Below are 20,942 nucleotides of genomic sequence, written 5' to 3' on the forward strand. Positions count from 1 at the left end.
ACCTACTGTCCCTGCTCCATCATAACTATACGCTAATACTAGTGGTTCAAGCCTCAAGGTATCTCTCAAAGAAGATTAATGTTTTCATTTTAAAAAATTCGGGTCTCACGGGTCTCATAGGTCTAACCCGCCCCATTTCGTATTCGGGGTGGGACGGGTCCAAAAAATATTTAACTGGGATGGGGTGGGTAATAGGTCGAAATTTTCTTCATGGGGTGGGTCTTGAGTTTAGCCATACTCACCCCATACCCGTCCCATTGACATCCCTAATGAAGATACAATTGAATAGGATAAAGACTTGATATTAGGCAAATAGGAATGTGAAGCACAATAAATAACTTTTAAAGTAGAAGAAATTGCGATATGTTTGGATTATGTCGCTGGATCGCTTATGTGGCCCCATGAGAGTAGGAACCAAGTTGGGAAGATTGTAGAGGTAAAAATAAATATTTTCTTAACTGAAAATAAAAAATTAGCTTTTAAATCTTTAACACCTTAATCGTTTATAGTCTTCATCTTTCGGCCAACCACCGATATTCGCCTGAAAATCTTTTAATTATGCAATCGAGCAAAATTACGCAATTAATCATTTAGTCACTCAAAACATATCAACATACATTCAAAATTATTTAATTAAAATACTTTAACAATTTAATTATTTTCATTCAGCAATCTACGTGTACTAATTTTCGAGCATTACAAATCATCTCCCCCTTAAATAAAATTTGAAGGATCATGTGTGCTAGCACTTTCGAAGACAAGCGTAAAAACATTAAAACTTTGAAAAATATTCATCCAATCATCAAATAATTTGATCAATATAATTTTCATGCTTCAAAACATAAAACACATATATTATAATTTGAATGGCACAGAAAGAAAGATTTAGAATGTGTCTTTGTGTTTAAAACGCTCGAAATACGAATACCGAAGCGGTGGAACGTCGGTGACAAACAGAGGACGATTTCTACCCTTTTTCTCGTCAGAACGCCACCGAAAACCTACCTTGGGATGCAAAGGAGTCGGTTGGAAATTGTTAGAAGGAAGAACGAGGAAGAAAATTGAAGAATGATAAATAAAAAAAATTGAAATTCCTTGGCTTGCAAAAGAAAATCAGCCGTTGTTCCTTTCCTTTTCGGCCAGCCTCCTTTCGTGAATGGTGTGTATGCGTTTCGGTGGGATGTGGGTGGGTGCGTATGTGTGTTTTTATTTTATTTTTAAAAAATCTGTTTCTTAATTACTTAATTACTTAACCCTAATTTTTAATTAATAAATTAAACTCATTAAGATTTATGAAATCATTAGACCTCAAATTAAAATATTTAAAAAATCTATTTCCAAAAATATCCTTTGTAAAATACATAATTTTTTTATTCCCACTAATTAATTTAAATTTGACGTTAAAAATGTAATATTTCTTAAATTATTTAAAATAAATATTTTTCTTAACTAGAAAAAAAAATTAGTTTTTAAATCTTTAACACTTTAATCGTCTTTGGTCCTTCGACTCCGACCAACTACCAATATTTGACTGAAAATCTTTAAATTATACTATCGAACTAATTTACACAATTAACCAACTATTCACTCAAAATATATCATTCATGCATCCAAAATCATTTACTTAAAATATTTTAACAATTTAATTATTTTCATGCATACGTTTTATGTGAACTAATTTTCAGACGTTACAATGATCTCAATTTCCTTGATCTTTTATTGACAATTTCTATTTGTAAAAATGTTGATTCATAATAACATAATTTGTTTTGTTGTTGATTATTGATATTCTTTTCAACTTTTTTTGTTTTCAAATTTAGTTTTTGGCTCTTGACGCTTACCGAAAAAATTAGAAATAACAACCAGTTCGAGGCTGACATCAACCAGTTCGAGGCTGACATCGTTTGTTTATAAAGCGGATTTCACATATTTGACATAATTCTATGCCTAGCACGCTCACACAACCTTTCAACAGAACCGTCAATTTTAAAACGTCGGTTCTAACACTGTGGATAGGCCTAATACAAAATGTCTATTTGTCCTTGGGAATACTGCACATATAATAAAAAGATTAGATCTCTTGTGAGACGATCTCACGAATCTTTATCTGTGAGACTGATCACACCTACTGATATTCACAATAGTGTAAAAAGTAATAATTTTTAATGGATGACCTAAATAAGAGATTTTTCTCACAAAATACGACCCGTGAGACCGTCTCACACAAGTTTTTGCCTAATAAAAAATAGCCTTTGATGCAAAAAGGCTTTGCCACAGTTTTGGAACAATTCACTTTGAATCGATCGTAATCTAGCAAGCTAACCTACAATTCACATAATCTACGGGAGCTCAATTAAATTTTTACAAATCGAACATCGTTTTGGCCAAATCCAGTTCCACAACCAGGACACTTGCGATGCCGAATTTCAAGATTTCTTTGGATGCATTGGTTGCAAAATAAATGGAAGCATTTCAAGATGACAACCTGAAAAGATGGGTAGCAGTACATACTTTGGTCTGGCATGACAAAACGGGCGTTTCAGAATACAAATTTGAATAGGCTTACAAGACATACCTCTTTAGGACGATCCAAACACACCCCACACTTGAGGATAGCCTTGCAGTCTTTGATCTCATCTTGTAGTTTCTGAATTGCAGCCTCCCCAGTTTCAGAAGTCAATTCATCAACTGTCCTATTCAACTCCATCAGTTCTTCATCTATCTTCTTTCGCTCGCTTCTGTTATTTAAAATTGTGTCTCAATGATCATGGGTTCTAAAACAACTTAAGTATAGGATCAACCCATTTAATGAAAAGATTGTTTAAGGAATCAGGAGATCACCTTTCATTATTTAGTTCCACTTGAATTTCATCCACTTTACGCTGGAGCTGTTCATGATCCTTCTCCGATGAAGCTAGAGCAAATTTCAACATCTTCAATTCCTTCTCAGCATCTGCTAATTCCCACTTCGCAGATTCTAGATTTATAGTCATGCGCCGGTCTTCTTGAATGGAACTCAAAGCTTCAACATGGAGAAATTTAACCTGCAGGTATTGACATAGGTTTGGACAAGGTTCTTGAATAAGCACTATATTATTTAAGAGAGAGATTTATAATAACTAATTTTGGTAGCTAAAAGAGACTAATTATTTCCTCTAAAGTATACTCCCCTCAGTATCTTTAATTTTTCAGAAAATAAAACAGAAGAAATAACAACATGAACATAAAATTTGACGATGAAAAAATTAATCCAACATAATTACACTTTAAATAAAAATTTAATGTATACAAAATTACAACTTTTATTAAAATTTGCCGACAACCACCAACATAAAAAGATTCACCATTGGATTTGATGTTCTACCTTCTCCTCACTATGAGCAATTCTTGACTTTAGAGGTTCAAGCGATCCATTAAGCTGTTGAAGTTGCTTTGCCAACACCTGCTTCGCCGAGTGTAATAAGCTTTGTGATTGCTTCGCTTTCACACTTTCAGAAACCAACTGTAAAATTAAAAACCAAAAAATAATAGAAACAAGTTGCAGTGATCATGTGTAGCACAAAGTCATCAAAAAGAGCACGGTAAATGTCCAGTACCTTAATGTTGTATTCATCCCTCTCGGTCACTTGCTGCAATAGACGCTGGTTCTGTGTCTGCATGTCTTCATAAGCTTGACCAATAGTCTGCATGTAGATTGTAGAGTAAACAATGGCATCAAATGATGCTAGAAACAAAGGGATGGAAAAATCGATCAAATGCTTTTATATGTAATAAACTTCGCATTTCTTATGCTTCGACTAATATTCATTCAGTGGATTCGGTAATTAAAAATAGCCATATATGTTCCCTAAGAAGCCACAAATCAACACCTCAATTTCAGTAATATAAGACTCTGCCTCCCCTTCTTTGATCTTTATGGCTTCCTTGAGCTCTAAAACATCTCTGCATGCAAACCCCTCGATTATTAGATTTAGAACTTTCAGCAGCCAGAATATAAAGCAATTAGAATGAAAACTTTACACGTTGATCTACCGTCCAAAAATGAAATATATTTTGTTATGTCATTTACGCATTTAACTCAATACACGCCCCTCATTTTAAGTCATCAGAACGTACTATGCTTACCAAATAAAATACATATAAATGAGTTTCGAATCAAAAAACAAGTCCACCACATTTGAAGGAAGCGCTGCACCACAATTCACAACATTACAAATCACATTCCTATATTGTGACTAAGTCTTAATTAAGTCGTAAATGAACTTTCTTTCTATGAGAATTGCATTCTATAAGTAAGAAATCCATCAGGTAGCACAGAGCAATGAAAAATTTTAAATATAAAAAAATTGTCCTCACGCAAAACATTCATATGCAGACTGGATTCCCATTTAAACGCATAGGACAAGGGACGAGTCCTAGTAACTGTATTCAACATTGTTCCGGATGAAACAAAAAGTTAAAAAAATGGTTCTTTAAGCATAATTGGTGCCAGACGAGAAACGAATTATATGTGGCTGCCCTTCAACTTTGATATCCGAAGCACCTTATACACATCCCACCTAAAGTTAAATCAAAATTCAAAGCAAATTCCATTTAAGCTGCCCCATGCTCAGTGAAATAAAATTAAAAGAAAAATCCACAGCCATGCAGAGGGCTTTCTTCTGTTTTAAATTGGAACATCAATTATGAGAGAGGAAACAGTAGTGGCGACCAATTAGTGAAACTTTTATGTACATGAAAATTTTGAAGATTTTGTTGATTCGTCATTCTCATGTTATTTTAATTTCACTCAATTGATTAGAGCATTTTTACCTTTTGAAATTTAATCCAATTTTGTAGAGAGAACATAGAATCTTTCTATAAGAAATACAACCCCAGACAAAGAAGAAGTAAATCTATTTACATTTCATCTTGTTTTCTATTTCATAAACAAGATAGAATCAATCAAAAACACGAAATGTGAAAATGCTGGTAAGGCAGGATGAGCCTAGCTCTGGCAACAGCAAAATTGATGTCTGAAAGACAGAGTACACAACCTTAGAGCAGTTCAAGTATTTCACCACTGGACAGCCTGGAAACAAATTATATAGAAAGAAGAAAAGGACAACCATTTTTTATCTCATTCAACGCGCAGACTCCTGAGCAAAAATATCAAAGCAATAACGAAAGGTATGGCACAATTAATCACACTGAAGAACCACAACAAATCCACAATTCAGGAATTGTCTGAAGATTTTGCTGATTTGAAATATCACTTTACCAATGTGAAGAATCAAAATTATGAATGCATAAACATGGGAGACAAGTACGAAACGAACCTGTCAGAAGCATCTAGCTCAGCCCTTAATTCTGCAATTTCAGCTTCTGCAGCAGAAAGCCTCTGCTGGCATGCAACCTCGGCTTCATATGCCGCTTTCACTCTTAATTCCAGCCCATGCTCATCTATAGCATTCCTCAAAATTTCAGCTTGTATGCAGGCTCTATCCTTCGATTCCTTAATCTCTGCCAAGTCTCTTCCTCAGGAAATATACGAGAAAATTGTCAAGAGATATAGACGAAAATTCAGAAGCGAGCATCCAAGTGTAATATCAGGAATATGCATGTGGACAATATGTATCTGAGGTTATCTTGATGACAGGCTCTCCCAAAACTAACCCGTTCACCACCAGTCAAGTGCACGTAGTACCTGTTATCATAAATTTGCTGACCTAGCAGATCCAAGAAAATTTCTAGCTCCTGCTTCTGCTTCTGTATTTTCTGAGTCTACAAATTTCAATTTTTATGATAAATGATAATCTACTTTTACATTTTCTGGAATATAAATAATAATAACCAGAGGAGAAGACCATACAGTTTCCTGCAAAGATTTGATCTCCGCCATCTGTTGGGCACATTCATCAGCTAAATTCTTCAGTTCAGTAGTCTGCCAGAAAGGACAAGTGCTCTCAACTGAGAATCGTTCATTTGTTCATCAGCAAAAACAATTACTGATGAAGAATTTAACAGCATATAAGCCCAAAACAAAGTTGACATGCAAAGAACAAAAATTTCTTACAGCATGAAGGAATCTAAAAGATACTCTAACAGACTTTTGCAATTAGTTGATAATGTCATTACAACATCAAAAGAATTAGGAGACTGCCGTTAAAAGATCAGATCAGGTAATAGGGAATGAAATGATCATGCTATCAAAATAAATTTAATGAGTCTTTTCCAATGAAAAAAGCCACAAGAATTTCTAGTCCAACATTCAACAAGTCTAAGATCTTCTAATTGATTGGGCATCATGGAAGCTTACATTAGTCAATTGCCTTCTTCAGGTATAGACTTTATTTCCAATATTGATGACGCGTAGGGCAAAGAATTTAAGATTATTCGATAATCTACGTTGAGTTATACAGGCAACAGCAACGAGTACTGATTAAGGTAGGGATCTTCAAGAAGTCTACCTTGAAGATAACATGTTAAATTTGCAAACCAGCTATTCAGAACAAAAGGTAAACACATTTAACTTCAATAACATAAATAAATTCTGATACAGAAAACACAATCAAATAGTGAAAACCTTTGATTCCAACAAGGCACCGAGTGTTTGAGCTTTCTCACGCAAAGTGAGGGCCTCTTCAGCTGTTTTGGTCCACTTATTCAACTGGCTTTCCATCATTCCCATTTCCTTCGACAATGCTGATGACATTACCCGAAACTCTTCTTTAACATCTTTTCTACCTGAAAAAGAATTCTTTGAGACTGCAACCAGTCGCAATATTCAAGTTTAAATTCATGGCCTATCAACCTGAATCTTGCATATCTTCTTCCATTTTCATCTCCATCTCATTCTTTTCAATGACACACTTTTGCAGTTGATTCTGTAATTCTTCGATCTTTGTCTCAGAAATATCGATTGCATTCCTCACAGCATCCAGAGAATCTGCTTTAAGAATCAATTCTTTCTCCCTTCGCATGATGAAAGGCCTTTCAGCCTAAAATGTAGTTTTTAGAGAAACCACAATTCTGAGAATTAAGATATAAATGTAAGATGAAATATCATACTTGCAAAGAATCAGTCATCGCTTTATAACGCTCTGCCTCAGAATTCCAGTGTTGAAACTGATCATTCAGTAACGAGTAAGGACGAGATACATACAAATATTTGTCCTCCTTCAGTTCATTCTACACAACAAACACCACAACTTAGATTTCAACTCACAACAATTTAAAAGGTAAATTACAACAATAACCCCTGATGAGAGACTAATCATGGAACTTGCACTAAAACTTCTCAAATCAACACTTAACTATATTTGCCACTAAAAAACAGTGACGATGCCAGATAATTTGAAATAATGTTCATAAAATACACTCTAGTCAAAATGTGGCTATTTGATTGATTGTCCATTGCGAACTAATTTACCCCTGATAGATAATATATAAAAATACTGCAATCCTCCAGAGTGCATTTGTCACTAATTTGATACCTGCATTTTTGCCAATCCATTGACATTTTCTGAAAGCACGATGATAAACAATAGAATTTGTAAAGATTACTAATATAAATAAATTACATTTTTCAGAACAAATTAAATTATTGAGAAAATCCCGGTTCAGCTTTGTACTCAATCGAAGAGACATACTCACCAACTCTGAGCTGAATCATTTCTCGCAAACCATAAAGTAAAGATAAAATTATTTAAAAAATTGCTTGTCAGTAAAGTCAAATATTTAAATGTAGAATTAAATTTTGGGTCCTTTGTTTTCATGCTCAAATTAAAATTGATTGATTTTAAAACAAAATAGTTTTATGAATTCCAAATTACAAGTATGCGACTAATTGTGCAATTGTTGTGTGTAGACACTCACATAAAACTTAAGTTGTTTTAAATTCTGAATGAAAATTAATAAATAAACAAATATTATATATATAATCAAAAAACTTTTTCCAAAGCAATGACTTATAAGTAAATTCTCTACAAGCCAAAGAATAATTCAAATCATCACTACTGCTTCCAAATATTTAAATTTTAAAAATAATATGAAGTTCTTATCAACCACTGATTGAATTTACAAAAATTATTAATGATTTCCCCAAAACCTGTGAAAAACCCCCAACTCCTACCCTTTTCAAAAATCCCCATCATCAGATAGCAAATTGCCACCACCCTCTACACCAATCTGAGCCTAAAAATCTCCGCCGGCCGCTACCAGCGCTGCCACTATCATTGGAGCCCAATGTGGTGACAGAGACGAGGAATGTGTCGCAGTGGGAGTTCAAGAAGTTGGGGAAGCAAAGTGATGAAAGAAGGAAAAAATGTGAGGGAAAAATGTAATTGACGTTTTCACTAAAAATCCACCCGTTAGACTTCGAATAGGGGTTACATAACACAAATGGCTTTCTGTAATTATATCAAAGATCAGGCAAGGTCAGTGTAATTTACCCATTTATTGATCTGTAAGGAAAAAAATAAGCTTTACAACCTGAAGATCCTGTAACTGCTTTGACAAAATTAAATTGTCTTCCTGCGCATCTTGAAGTTCAGAAAGGCGATCTTCTGCCACCACCTACATCATATCCAACTTCAACAAACAATATTTGGGACCTTTATCCATTATAAATATGTGAGCTGATAAAAGAAAGCAAGGAATTGATAGATAAAGTCAAAGAATAGAAACCTTTATCTCCTCAACAGACTCTTTTAGCTCGCGTAATCGCTTTGACATGTCAGAGTGCTTTTCAGGAGACATTGTTCCGTTTACAGCATTCGGAACTGGAACAGGGACAGGAACGGGAACAGGAACAGGAACAGGAATTGGAACCTGCATTCCAGAGACCCCGTCTCTCTGCATTTTCAGATTGATAAGTTTTCTTCTACTTTCTTCAAGTTCAGCCATGCTCTCTTCCAGCTCCCCTACAAACACAATTAAAAATGAGAATTCAGAAGTAATCAAGTATGAGACACTTGACATTGTATCCACATCCAACAAATGCACATATCAATCTCCCAAGTGATAGATCAAAGAATTTATTATCTTTGCAGCCTTATGTAGATGTGTACAAGTAAAAAAGAATTCATCACCTGCAAGACGTTTTATCTCGGACTGGTCAACTGAATGTTTTTCAATGCAATCTTGAATTTCATCAGCATAATGTTTGTGTTTCGAGCGAAGAACATCAACCACCTCACAGAGATGACTGCCCTCCACTGCTATCAAATCTTCAAGCCTATGGAATTGGGTAACAGCATCTGTAATGACCAACCATAAAATTTATTGAACAGATAGTAACAAATTACAGAATGCGTAAGAGTTAAAGAACTTCTATAAAGGCCCAAACTGGCAAATGGAATAAAGAATAAGCCGTCTCCCTTGTCAAGAAATCTAACAACCTTCTGCAGATGGTTTTCCCAGAAAAATCTGGGCAATGTCTTCAAATTTAGCTCTTTGACAATCAATAGTGTCTTCCAGCAATGTCATCAACCCCCGAGTAGAATTGAGACGGGATAGAAGAGCTTCTTTTGTAAAACCAATTGAACCATCATTTCCGTTGGTTTGAACACCGTCTCTTTCTAACAGCCTACAAAGAAAAACATCCTCGGGACGACAAGATGGGATGGTGCCTAAAATGAAATCAGTACCTAGCATGTATCAAAATATTTTCGTAAAAGTAGGAGTCATTAAAACTAAAACTTTACCACGAACAGATTCGAAATATTCCAAGCTTTGTAAAGCACTTTGACCAGCCCCAGCTTGTGCAGCAAGTAATATGATATCATCAACTAGCTACACCAAGTCACCGAGTTAATACTAGAGTATCATGCACGACACAAAACAACAACAAAAAGTAAAAAACACAACACGAACAGCGAGTAACCTCATTCCAGAGCTGGTTCACTTTTATCAACATTTGATCATAAAAAGCTTGCTTGTCTTTTAACTCTTTAATCTGCAAATCAAGACTATGCCACTCCTCCTTCAGTACTTCCAACTGCTGAACAAATTTCTGATTCTGGTGCTGAAGAATTGCAGTATCAACCTGTCCAAGGATATATTTAAGCTGTTATAAATATCATAGCCATATTAGTGGGAGTTGAGGAAACTCCTTATGACAACTGTATTTTGGAAACGTCGATGTCTCAATCAACTCCTCAATGACAAAGGTTATCTATCAGCCCAGTTATCCATTTAGACATTTGGTTATTTCTTCATATATTTGCACTCTTTAAAAACAATATTGGTACCATTGATGGAAGACAAATCCCCAGGCTTAATTGTCAAAAAAAAACTATACTACGGTAAGATTCAGAAAGGAATAAAAGAGTCATTACACCTAGAAATATACAGGCACTCAAAGACCAAAAATTGTTATTATGAATCTATACTGAATTACATCGGTATCAAGAAGACCTGATTTACTGCATATCAAGATTCTAAAAAAATCATAAAAATATTGTGTCGAAAAATAGTAAAATCTACAGACTACAATAGATGTCTTCCGTGAGATGATGCCCATCTCACTAGCCTAAACATCCAAATAAAACCAAGACACACTTCAAAATTATAACTGGACAATTAACTACAATGAAAACAGATAATCTAATTAAACAAAAATTAGATAACTGATAAAGTAAAGTGAATGAAAACTAGACATAAACCTCACATGCATAATGACGCCATTAATAAACATTAATACGATAGAAAATTTAAAAGACTATAATCATATGGGATGAAGAGTAAGAGCCATCATCAAGGTGCAGACGGCCTATCATTGGCTCTTCTATGCCATTTACACTAATACAACCACCTCCCTGAAAAATGTGATGGCCAAATACATACTTTTGGCCCCAATATTACAAGGCAAAATTGATATCTACTCTCTGAAATGCAATAATTATTGGCTCAATATGAGTGTATGAGTCCTGATGATTCACAAAGTTTATAGCCCTAAATTGTTCAGAGAGGAAACTGAAGCATCAGAAAGTTATGAAATTATTTTTGTACTCGAAATCTGGCCCAACATTTCAAATTCATACATGCCCAAAAGAGCATGTAAGATCTTTTTCGATTCTTCACTAATGTAATCGAGCCCGAGTAGAAGTGTGTGTGACATAAAAAGATCTTAGATACCAATGTGATGTCAAGGGGCGCACAAATTCCTACCAGTAGTAAAGATAATACGCCAACTATTTACTCAGAAAACAAAACAGTATCAAGTTTCAGACTTTCAGTATTTACAACTATGGAAGGACTCTGTTAAGAATCAGGAGCTAATGTTCAATGTGGTTAGTGTTGTTTTTGGCCTAAGAACGAATCATTTTACTTTCTTAGAAGCACGTTGATTTTAGGAAAAAATGGACTGGGAATGGCTAAAGTTATTATAATCCTCTCATGGTGAAAGTTTTCTCACACAGTCAACTCCCGATATAAACTAAGCAACTATAGCTAATTGTGAATGAGGACTCCACTAACCTGTCCTACGTCATCCTTAACCTCCTCTTTCATTTCGTTTTGGTTTTCTTCTTCAGCCATGATTGTGTCTACACCTGCAACACAAATTTAAGCATCAATCGACAGAATATCTCAATCCTAACCACTAGTAAGCTAAAATAAGCATAAAACAATACTTGATAATTTCTTTCGTTAATCAGTAGAACGCATGGAGCCGAGGAACCCTAAATCTGACATGGATCGAAGAAAACTCGGAGCAGCACAAATTTCGGGAAAATGGAGATTTGATTCGCGAGTCCAATTTGTTCAAGGGGCTTCTTGAACAAGCCCAAACTCTTGGTTCCTCCTTCACCGAACCTAATTTAAATTTTTTTTATATACTTCAAATTCGCACGCATCTCAGACTATATCTGTTAACGTAAATTAAAATTTTATTTAAAATATAATTCTAAATTATATATAATATTTTTTTATATAAAATATAATGAGGATATAGTGATTTTTATTTAAATTATTTTTTATTATTCTTTGTTTTATTTAAAAAATAATGATATTTACCGGGAAGGAGTGTTTTGGATAAAAAAAATGTTGGTCTGACGTGAGAGATGAAAAATAGTTAAAGTGGATCTTTTCACATTAATCTTTATTCGTGGGATATATTGTTCGTACTTACAATAAAAATTAATATTTTTATCATAAAAAATATCATTTTTTCATTAGTTACCTAAATAAAATATTTATCTCACAAAAATTATATGTGAAACCGTCTCATATAAGTTTTTATGAAATAGTTATTATTCATGTATCATATTTAATAATATTAATATGAGCATCACAATACAAGCGATTTGTGGTTATAAAGTCGTTTTAATACGACATTTTCCGAAGGGCAATTTGAAGAAAAATACATCTGTCTATGATTTATTTAAGATTCAGTACCCAACATTTTTTTTTTTGTTTTTTAATACCTGACAAAAGATCAATTTAGTTTTTACTACATGTTTAATGTATTTTTACCTTTTTACCCTTTTAATCAATAAAAAATTATATAAATACATATTTTAGTTAATCATTTTCTCTTTCCACTCATCATTCCCGATGCATTTTGATGACATGTAAATTGAATTTAAATATTTTTTATCTAAAAAAACAAATTCGCAACTAATTGAACTTTTTGAAATACTTAATTTCAATTTTAAAATACTTGATTTAGTAAATGAAATACTCAGAATTTATATTAAAATACTGATTATTCGAATATGCAACACAAGTTTACAAAGTGCTCGCATTTCCATCCAAGATCTATTTGAATGACATGTTCATTTCATTTAATTATTTTTTTAATTGTTAAAAAAACAAATTCGCAACTATGCATTGAAATTTTTCAAGTACTTAGTTTTACTTGCGAAATACCTAATTTCAATTTTAAAATACTCGATTTAGTAAATGAGATACTCAGAATGGGTATTAAAATACTGGATATTCGAATATGCAACGTAAGTTCACCAAATGCACGCATTCGATCCAAGATGCATTTAGATGACATGTTCATTTCATTTAATTTTTTAATTTTTTTAAAAAAAATCAAAACTAAGCATTGAACATTTTGAAGCACTTACTTTTATTTGCGAAATACCTAATTTCAATTTTAAATACTTGATTTGGTAATTGAGATACTCATAAAAGTTAATAAAATACTGTATATTCTAGTAGGCAATGTAAGTTCACCAAGTGCTCGCATTTCTATTTAAGATGCATTTAGATGACATGTACATTTAAATTAAATATTTTTTAAATTTCTAAAAGAAAAACAAATTCGCAACTAAGCATGGAACGTTTTGAAGTACTTAGTTTTACTTGCGAAATACCTAATTTCAATTTTAAAATACTGGATATTAGAATATGCAACGTAAGTTCACCAAACGTTCATATTTCCATCTAAGATGCATTTGGATGACATGTTCATTTCATTTAATTATTTTTTTTATTGTTAAAAAAACAAATTCTAATCATTGAACTTTTTCAAGTACTTAGTTTTACTTGCGAAATACCTAATTTCAATTTTAAAATACTTGATTTGATAAATAAGATACTCAGAATGGGTATTAAAATACTGGATATTCGAATATGCAACGTAAGTTCAACAAGTGCTCGCATTTCCATCCAAGATGCATTTGGATGACATGTTCATTTCATTTAATTATTTTTTTATTGTTAAAAAAACAAATTTGTAACTAAGCATTGAACTTTTTCAAATATTTAGTTTTAATTGTAAAATACCTAATTTCAATTTTAAACTAATTGATTTGGTAAATGAGATACTCAGAATGTATATTAAAATACTGAATATTCGAATATGCAACGTAAGTTCACCAAGTGCTCGCATTTCCATCCAAGATACATTTGGAAGACATGTTCATTTCATTTAATTATTTTTTTATTGTTTAAAAAAAACAAATTCGCAACTAAGGATTGAACTTCTTCAAGTACTTAGTTTTACTTGAGAAATATCTAATTTCAATTTTAAAATACTTGATTTGGTAAATGAGATACTCAGAATGAGTATTAAAATACTGGATATTCAGATATGCAACGTAAGTTCACCAAGTGCTCGCATTTCCATCCAAGATACATTTGGATGACATGTTCATTTCATTTAATAGTTTTTAAAATTGTTAAAAAAAAAAACAAATTCGCAACTAAGTATTGAACTTTTTCAAGTACTTAGTTTTATTTGCGAAATATCTAATTTTAGTTTTAAAATACTTGATTTGATAAATGAGATACTTATAATGAGTACTAAAATACTGGATATTCGAATATGTAATGTAAGTTCACCGAGTGCTCGTGTTTCCATCCAGGATTCATGACATGTTCAAGGACTTTTCAGCAGCCACAAAGCTTTGAAAGAGAAAAAAGGCTTAGAGCGAAGATTTGAATATTTCTGGACAATGTTCTTCGAGAGAATAGCTCGTGATAGGAACTAGTAGCATAATCCGTGGATTTACAATTTACAGATAAATATGAAGTCGGATACACGTCGATAGTCATAGTCCAGTATGTTGAAAGCTATGAGATTTAATAAAACGACATGCAATTCATCATTGATAAATAATTAAAGAGATTTAATTACTTCACTGAGTTGAATTAGTTTGGCATAGCTTGAGAGGACGTGTTCAATTGGATATGAAATCTCGTCGAAAGCATAAATCATTGTCGAACGAATTAAGTAGATTAGCAAGGGGTAGGTGAACCGAGATTCCTAACAAATTCATTTCTCATCGAACTTTAATCAATCATTCTAACTTATTTATTTCATCATTTAATCCTTGAATCATTTCATTGAGTTTTTATTTAATAATCGTAGTAGTAAACAATCATCTGAAGTATCGCTGCTAAAAATTGAATTACTGAGAATAATGATTGAGAAATACAATCCTTAGACAATGAAAGTTTTGCTCAATCACTAAGCATGGAACATTTTGACATCGTGCACTTGCGATTATTGAAAGTCCATGACTATATTATTGAAAGTCCATTTACTAAGAATTTTACAATGAAAGTTTTGCTCGATCACTAAGCATGGATTAAATATTAATCTTATTTAATATTTTTTTGGTAAAAAAATTCTCAAATAAGCATGAAAATTTTAATGTACTTAGTTTTACTTGAGAATTACATAATTTGAGTTTGCAAATACTTGATTTCGTAAATGAGATACTCACAATATGCATTAAAATACTGGATATTTGAATATGCAATCTTTCCATGGAAAATTCATTAGGATACTTATTCATATCATTTAAATAAATAAACATAGTTCATTATTCATCATGGACTAATTGGGAGATGCATTATGAACATAGTACGTAAATGAGCTTGAAGTTTGCTCTTTAAGCATATCTATCGATTCTTGGATCAATGATTTATAAAACACTCATAAATATTAATTGACAATACTTTTTGATATCCATTGAATGACTTATTTGACAATTATACTTGTTTGACATAATACTTATTGGTAATTATTCATTATACTTATTAGTATTTTTTTCTTTATACTTATGAGTATTAGTTTATAATATCATTAATATTCATTCACAATATTTGTTGATATTCATTAAATGGCAACGCAATACTTCATTTGATATAATCCTCATTAGTATTCTTTCATAATATTTATTTGTAATCATTCATTATATGCATTAATATTCTTTCATTATACTTATTATCAAATTTGAGTTTTTAAAGGGTAAAATCAATTATCAGTGGAATCTAATTATATAATACTTGTAACAATTTAGGTATCATATTTTTATTTTACGGATCTCATCATCAAAGGCAACTCAATATTGACTTCAAATTATATATTTTGACACCATCAAATAATCGAATTTGAGTATTTAAATGGTAAAATTAAGTATTTGTGGACTCGTATTAGGCATTATTTGTATTAATTTAGGTATCACATTATATACTTCTCAAGAAAAAATAAGTATTTTAAAACTTCAGTACTTAGTTGAGAATATGTTTTTTTTTACAAAAAAAATATTAAATGAGATGAATATATCATCCAAATGCGTCTTCCAATGAAAGATAAACATTTTGTGAGCTTACGTTACATATTCGAATATCAAGTATTCTATTACATATTATAAGTATCTCATATACCAAATTAAATATTTGCAATCTTAGATTAGGTATTTCTCAAATAAAAACAAATACTTTAAAATTTTATGCTTAGTTGAGAGTTTGTTATTTATTTTACAGAAAAAATATTATATGATATGAATATCGCATCTAAATGCTTATTCCATAGAAATATCAATACTTGGTGAACTTACGTTGTCTATTTGAATATCTAGTATTTTAATACATATTGTGAATATCTCATTTACGAAATCAAGTATTTGCAAACTCAAATTAGACACTTCTCAAGTAAAAGTAAGTACTTTAAAATTTGCATGCTTAGTTAAGAATTTGTTTTTTTTTTTTTACTTATTAAATGAGATGAATATGTCATCCAAATGTATCTTCCATAAAAATACCAATATTTGGTGAACTTACGTTGCTTATTCGAATATCTAGTATTTTAATACATATTGTGAGTATATCATTTACGAAATTAAGTATTTGCAAACTCAAATTAAAATACTTCTCATTTAGGAAGTAAAATAAAGTATTGGTAGATTGAACTAGATATTTTTTGTACTAATTTAGGTATCACATTTTAACTTCACAAATTACACATCAACAGTCACTATATATTACTTGAAACTATATTTTTTATATCTCAAAATAATAAAAATTGAGTCTTAAAAGGGTAAAATCAAGTATATGTGAAATCAAATTAGGTACTATTTGTACCAATTTAGATAGCACGTTTTTTATTCACAAATCTCATCATAAAAAATTATTCAATATGATATTCAAATTATATATTTTGACATACTCAATCGAATTTGAGTATTTAAAAGAAAAATCAAGTGTTGTGAACTCGAATTATGTATTAATTTAGGTATCACATTTTTGTTTCACGAATATCAACATCGGTGTCACTTTATATTAACTTCAAATTATAATTTGGCATCCTCAAATAATTGGATACGAGTATTTTATATTTATGAGGTAAAATCATGTATTTGTATACTCTAATTAGATACTCTGTGTACCAATTTAAGTATCACATTTAAACTTCACAAATGACACAATCAAAAGTCACTTAATATTACTTGAAACTTAAGTATTTTCTTACACATTTGAAGTATTCAAATAGCCAAATCAAATATTTGGAACCCGAAAATAGGTATTTTATCGATCAAAATAAGTAATTTTTCTAATTCAACAATAAATGAGAAATTGTGTTTTTTCAAAAATTAGATGACATGAACAAGTCATCTTAATGCATTTTCAATAAAAAAAATACCAACAATTATTGAATTTATTGTGATAGCTCGAAGATCCAGTATTTTCTTACATGTTTGGAGTATTCAAATAGTAAAATCAAGCATTTGGAACTCCAAAATAGGTATTTTGTTGGTCAAAATAAATAATTAATCTTATTTCATGGTGAGTGATGACCTATTTTTTTTAAAAAAAAATAAAATGACACGAATAAGTCATCCTAATGCATTTTTCATGAAAAGAACAATAAAGACTGAATTTATGGTGAATGTTCGAAAATATAGTATTTTCTTATATGTTTGGAGTATTCAAAGAGTGAAATCAAATATCTGAAACCCCATAATAGGTACTTTGTATGTCAAAATAAGTATTTACTTTTATTCTATGATAATTGAGAAATAATATTTTGTTAAAATTATATTTTAAATAGAGAAAAATGATATAAATTTTGTGGATAAAATAATATATTTATTTAAATAATAAAAGGTAAAAATGTAAAGTTTGCTTTATGTGTAGTTAAAACTAAGTGTATAGATTTGTCAGGTACTGTAAGGCCCGAGAATTTGATTATTGTAATTGAGATTAATCAAGAATGATTTCTTGATTAATTGATGTGGTCATAGAATTTGGGGTTGGCGCATATGCGCGAGTGTAGTTGGGCACGAGACAGTAGGTCTCGCGCATATGCCCGGCGATGGGGCCCGCATATGCGCGAGCTACCGAGAAGCCGAGCAACGAGACCAGTAGGTCTCGCGCATATGCGCCGATGATGTCGCGCATATGCCCGAGACGTGTAGTAGGCCGAATCTTTCGCGCACATGCGCGGCGTGTAAGCGCGCACATGCGCGGAATGTCCAGAACCTTGGGCGCATATGCGCCGAGATGGGCGCGCATATGCGCGAGTTGATGTGTGCGGAGACAGTGGGTCTCGCCCATATGCGCGATGGCAGGGCGCGCATATGGGCGAGTAGTCCAGTAGCCAGACAGTACTTCCGGCGCATATGCGCGGATCTTGGGCGCGCATATGCGCCAGTCATGCAGAAGGAAAAATAGCCACTTGGCTTATTGCATGTTACGTATGTGTGTGTGTGTGTGTATATATATATATATATATATACATATACATGCAGGAATTCTTCAGAAATTCAGGAAAGGAAATCGAGAAAGGGGCCGAGGAAAGTTACGAAAAATCCTTACGCCTTTTGTGAGAAATCCGTCTATCCGATTTTGAATCCGACTTCGGTATTGAGTTCCTATCGACGTAGGCTACAACTGGACGTAAGTTTTGCAACGTTTTGATATGTTTTGAAATTGTGGTATTGTCAGAATCTGATATGATTCATATAGGATGTTCTTGTCATATTAGACATCGTATAATCGAAACCGGACTGAGGAAAAGATATCATATGAAATTGTTATGATTTTTAGAGTAGAGTTGAGTAAGAATTGATATCAAGATTGAGTGATTATCGAGTATAAGACGTTAGAATTGATATCTGACTGATATGGTAGTGCTGGATATATTGAGATTATGATGTTATGTCGTTGAAACAGAATTTGATTAAATTCTGATTATATCCAGTATTGATTGAGTGGTGTATTAATACTGTACCCTCGATATCGTTATTGTCAGATTGAGTATTGACAGGATTAGAGTTCGAGACTTCAACCGAGTCAGAGTATCAGAAAGAAAGGTATAAATTAATGTTGTGTCGGGATTGCACAACTCGAGTGAGGTTTGACTCGAGTTTCCCTAAATCACATACTTAGTTTATTACATTGATATTTGTAATTGATGAGATTGATGTTTGTAGTCTATTGATTTATAGTCACTGCATGTATTGACTACTGAGTCGTTGAGTCATAAGCTGCTTCGCCTAGTCACCGGCTGATTCGTCTGGTTATTAGTTGATTCGTCTAGTTATTGACTGATTCGTCTAAACTTTGGCTGATTCGCTTAATTACTGGCTGATTCGTCTAGTTATTGCCTGATTCTCTTAATTCTTGACTGATTCGTCAATTCTGCGGCTGTTTCGCCCAGACATTGGATATATTAAATTATATCGATGCCGTTTAGGGTTGATTCATTCCTACCGATTGAGATTCGATATAATTATTAATATCCAGACATCGGGATCCCTAGGTTAGAATTGAGTCGAGTCTGAGATGACGCGTTGTTGAGTCGAGTCTGAGTCTGAGTGTGATTCATTGCTTGATTTTGATTTACGTTTCTGATTCGATACATGTTATGTTGGAAAATAAATTCTAGAGTTTGACAAAACACAAATCAAACGATCAAATCAACTAATACATGAAAAGCAAATTCGGCAGCTGGACATTCAACTGAAATCAGTTGACACAAACTGATCAGTTGAAAACAGATCAGTTAAAACATTCAGCCGAAAACATTAAAGCTTCTCAACTGAAGATACCTCGGGAAAGATCATTCAACAGACAAAAAGACATATCAGACAGCAACTGAATATGGAAAGCCGCACTGCATAGAACAACGTATTTCGGCTATTGAGATTAATACGTCGTCGTACAATAAATGATGAAGCGGCAATCGAGAACATTGTCCAAGAAATGATAAGGTGGCAATCAACGGATACGAGAATTCAAAATTACCGTTGAAAGATAAGTCTATAAATATGACTAAAGAGCAGTTGACAAGACACACGATTGACCAATCTCAAACTTGCCATTACTCCGTCAAAATCTCAGCTCACACTTATCAGATCTACTCGTAGCAATCAAGGCTACACATTGAGCAAACTAGCACTCTGAAATATTGATAATTCGATAAGTGCTAAGTTCAGTTACTTACAGAGATCATTGTTTTATACTAAGAGTTTCAGTTCAGGCAATAGATAAGTCCTAACTGAAGTGGGTCTGTACAAGCGTTGTACTCGATCAAAGTCTTTTAGTGAATATCCTATCCTTGTGATAGAAGGGGTGACGTAGGAGTTATTCAATTCTCCGAACATCCAGAAACATATTGTGTTATCTTTACTTCAGCTCTTTATTTCCAGTTAGATATTCTATCTTTCAATCAGTTTATTTTCCGCAACTGCTTATTCAGTTTAACTGATTGATATTGACCGACGGGATACTTAGTTCAGTTTGTAACAAAACTGAACTACCTTTTTCGAAAAACATTTAAATTCCTAGAAGTGTTTATTCAACCCCCCCTTCTAAACACTCCTTAGTCAATAACCGATCCTAACAAGTGGTATCAGAGCAAGGCATATCCTGTCAAAGATTATCTATCCTCAATCTAATCACTATGTCTTCATTCAATAAGATTCCAATGTTCTCCAGGGAAGATTTTGATGATTGGAAAATCAGAATGCAGGCTCATCTAGCTGCACAAGACGATGACATGTGGTACGTCATAACTGACGGACCCATGAAAATTTTGAAAGCAAACACAGCTGTTGCTATCACTGAAGGGCCACCTCACCGAATTGAAAAGCCTCGAGATGAGTGGACTACAGAGGACAAGAGAAAGGCAAATCTAGACAACGTTGCAAAAGATATATTGTATAAGACACTTGACAAAGTAACGTTCAGTAAGATCAAAATGTGCAAAACCGCCA

The 20,942-nt window shown here is 32.6% G+C and overlaps 1 protein-coding gene across 2 annotated transcripts; it reads right to left on the reverse strand.

Annotated features, from left to right (window-relative positions):
• Positions 1–2,251: 2,251 nt before the first annotated feature.
• On the reverse strand, positions 2,252–11,534 carry LOC140823107 (E3 ubiquitin-protein ligase BRE1-like 2). Of its 2 annotated transcripts, none has more exons than XM_073184260.1 (19): positions 11,461–11,534; positions 9,866–10,027; positions 9,687–9,774; positions 9,381–9,611; positions 9,072–9,239; positions 8,668–8,903; positions 8,473–8,556; positions 7,051–7,170; positions 6,794–6,980; positions 6,566–6,726; positions 5,852–5,923; positions 5,687–5,763; positions 5,319–5,513; positions 3,870–3,942; positions 3,597–3,683; positions 3,365–3,502; positions 2,842–3,044; positions 2,576–2,738; positions 2,252–2,485 (listed from the first exon to the last, which is right to left on the reverse strand). In XM_073184260.1, the coding sequence occupies exons 1-19, from the start codon at positions 11,518–11,520 to the stop codon at positions 2,354–2,356; spliced, it is 2,637 nt and encodes an 878-aa protein (XP_073040361.1). In that variant the 5' UTR covers positions 11,521–11,534; the 3' UTR covers positions 2,252–2,353. The 2 variants fall into 2 exon arrangements, with proteins under 2 accessions (XP_073040361.1, XP_073040360.1); XM_073184259.1 differs by having other exon boundaries at positions 9,687–9,770; positions 9,856–10,027.
• Between the last annotated feature and the right edge of the window lie 9,408 nt (positions 11,535–20,942).

This window comes from Primulina eburnea, chromosome 2, assembly GCF_022965805.1.
Source record: "Primulina eburnea isolate SZY01 chromosome 2, ASM2296580v1, whole genome shotgun sequence".
NCBI lineage: Eukaryota > Viridiplantae > Streptophyta > Magnoliopsida > Lamiales > Gesneriaceae > Primulina > Primulina eburnea.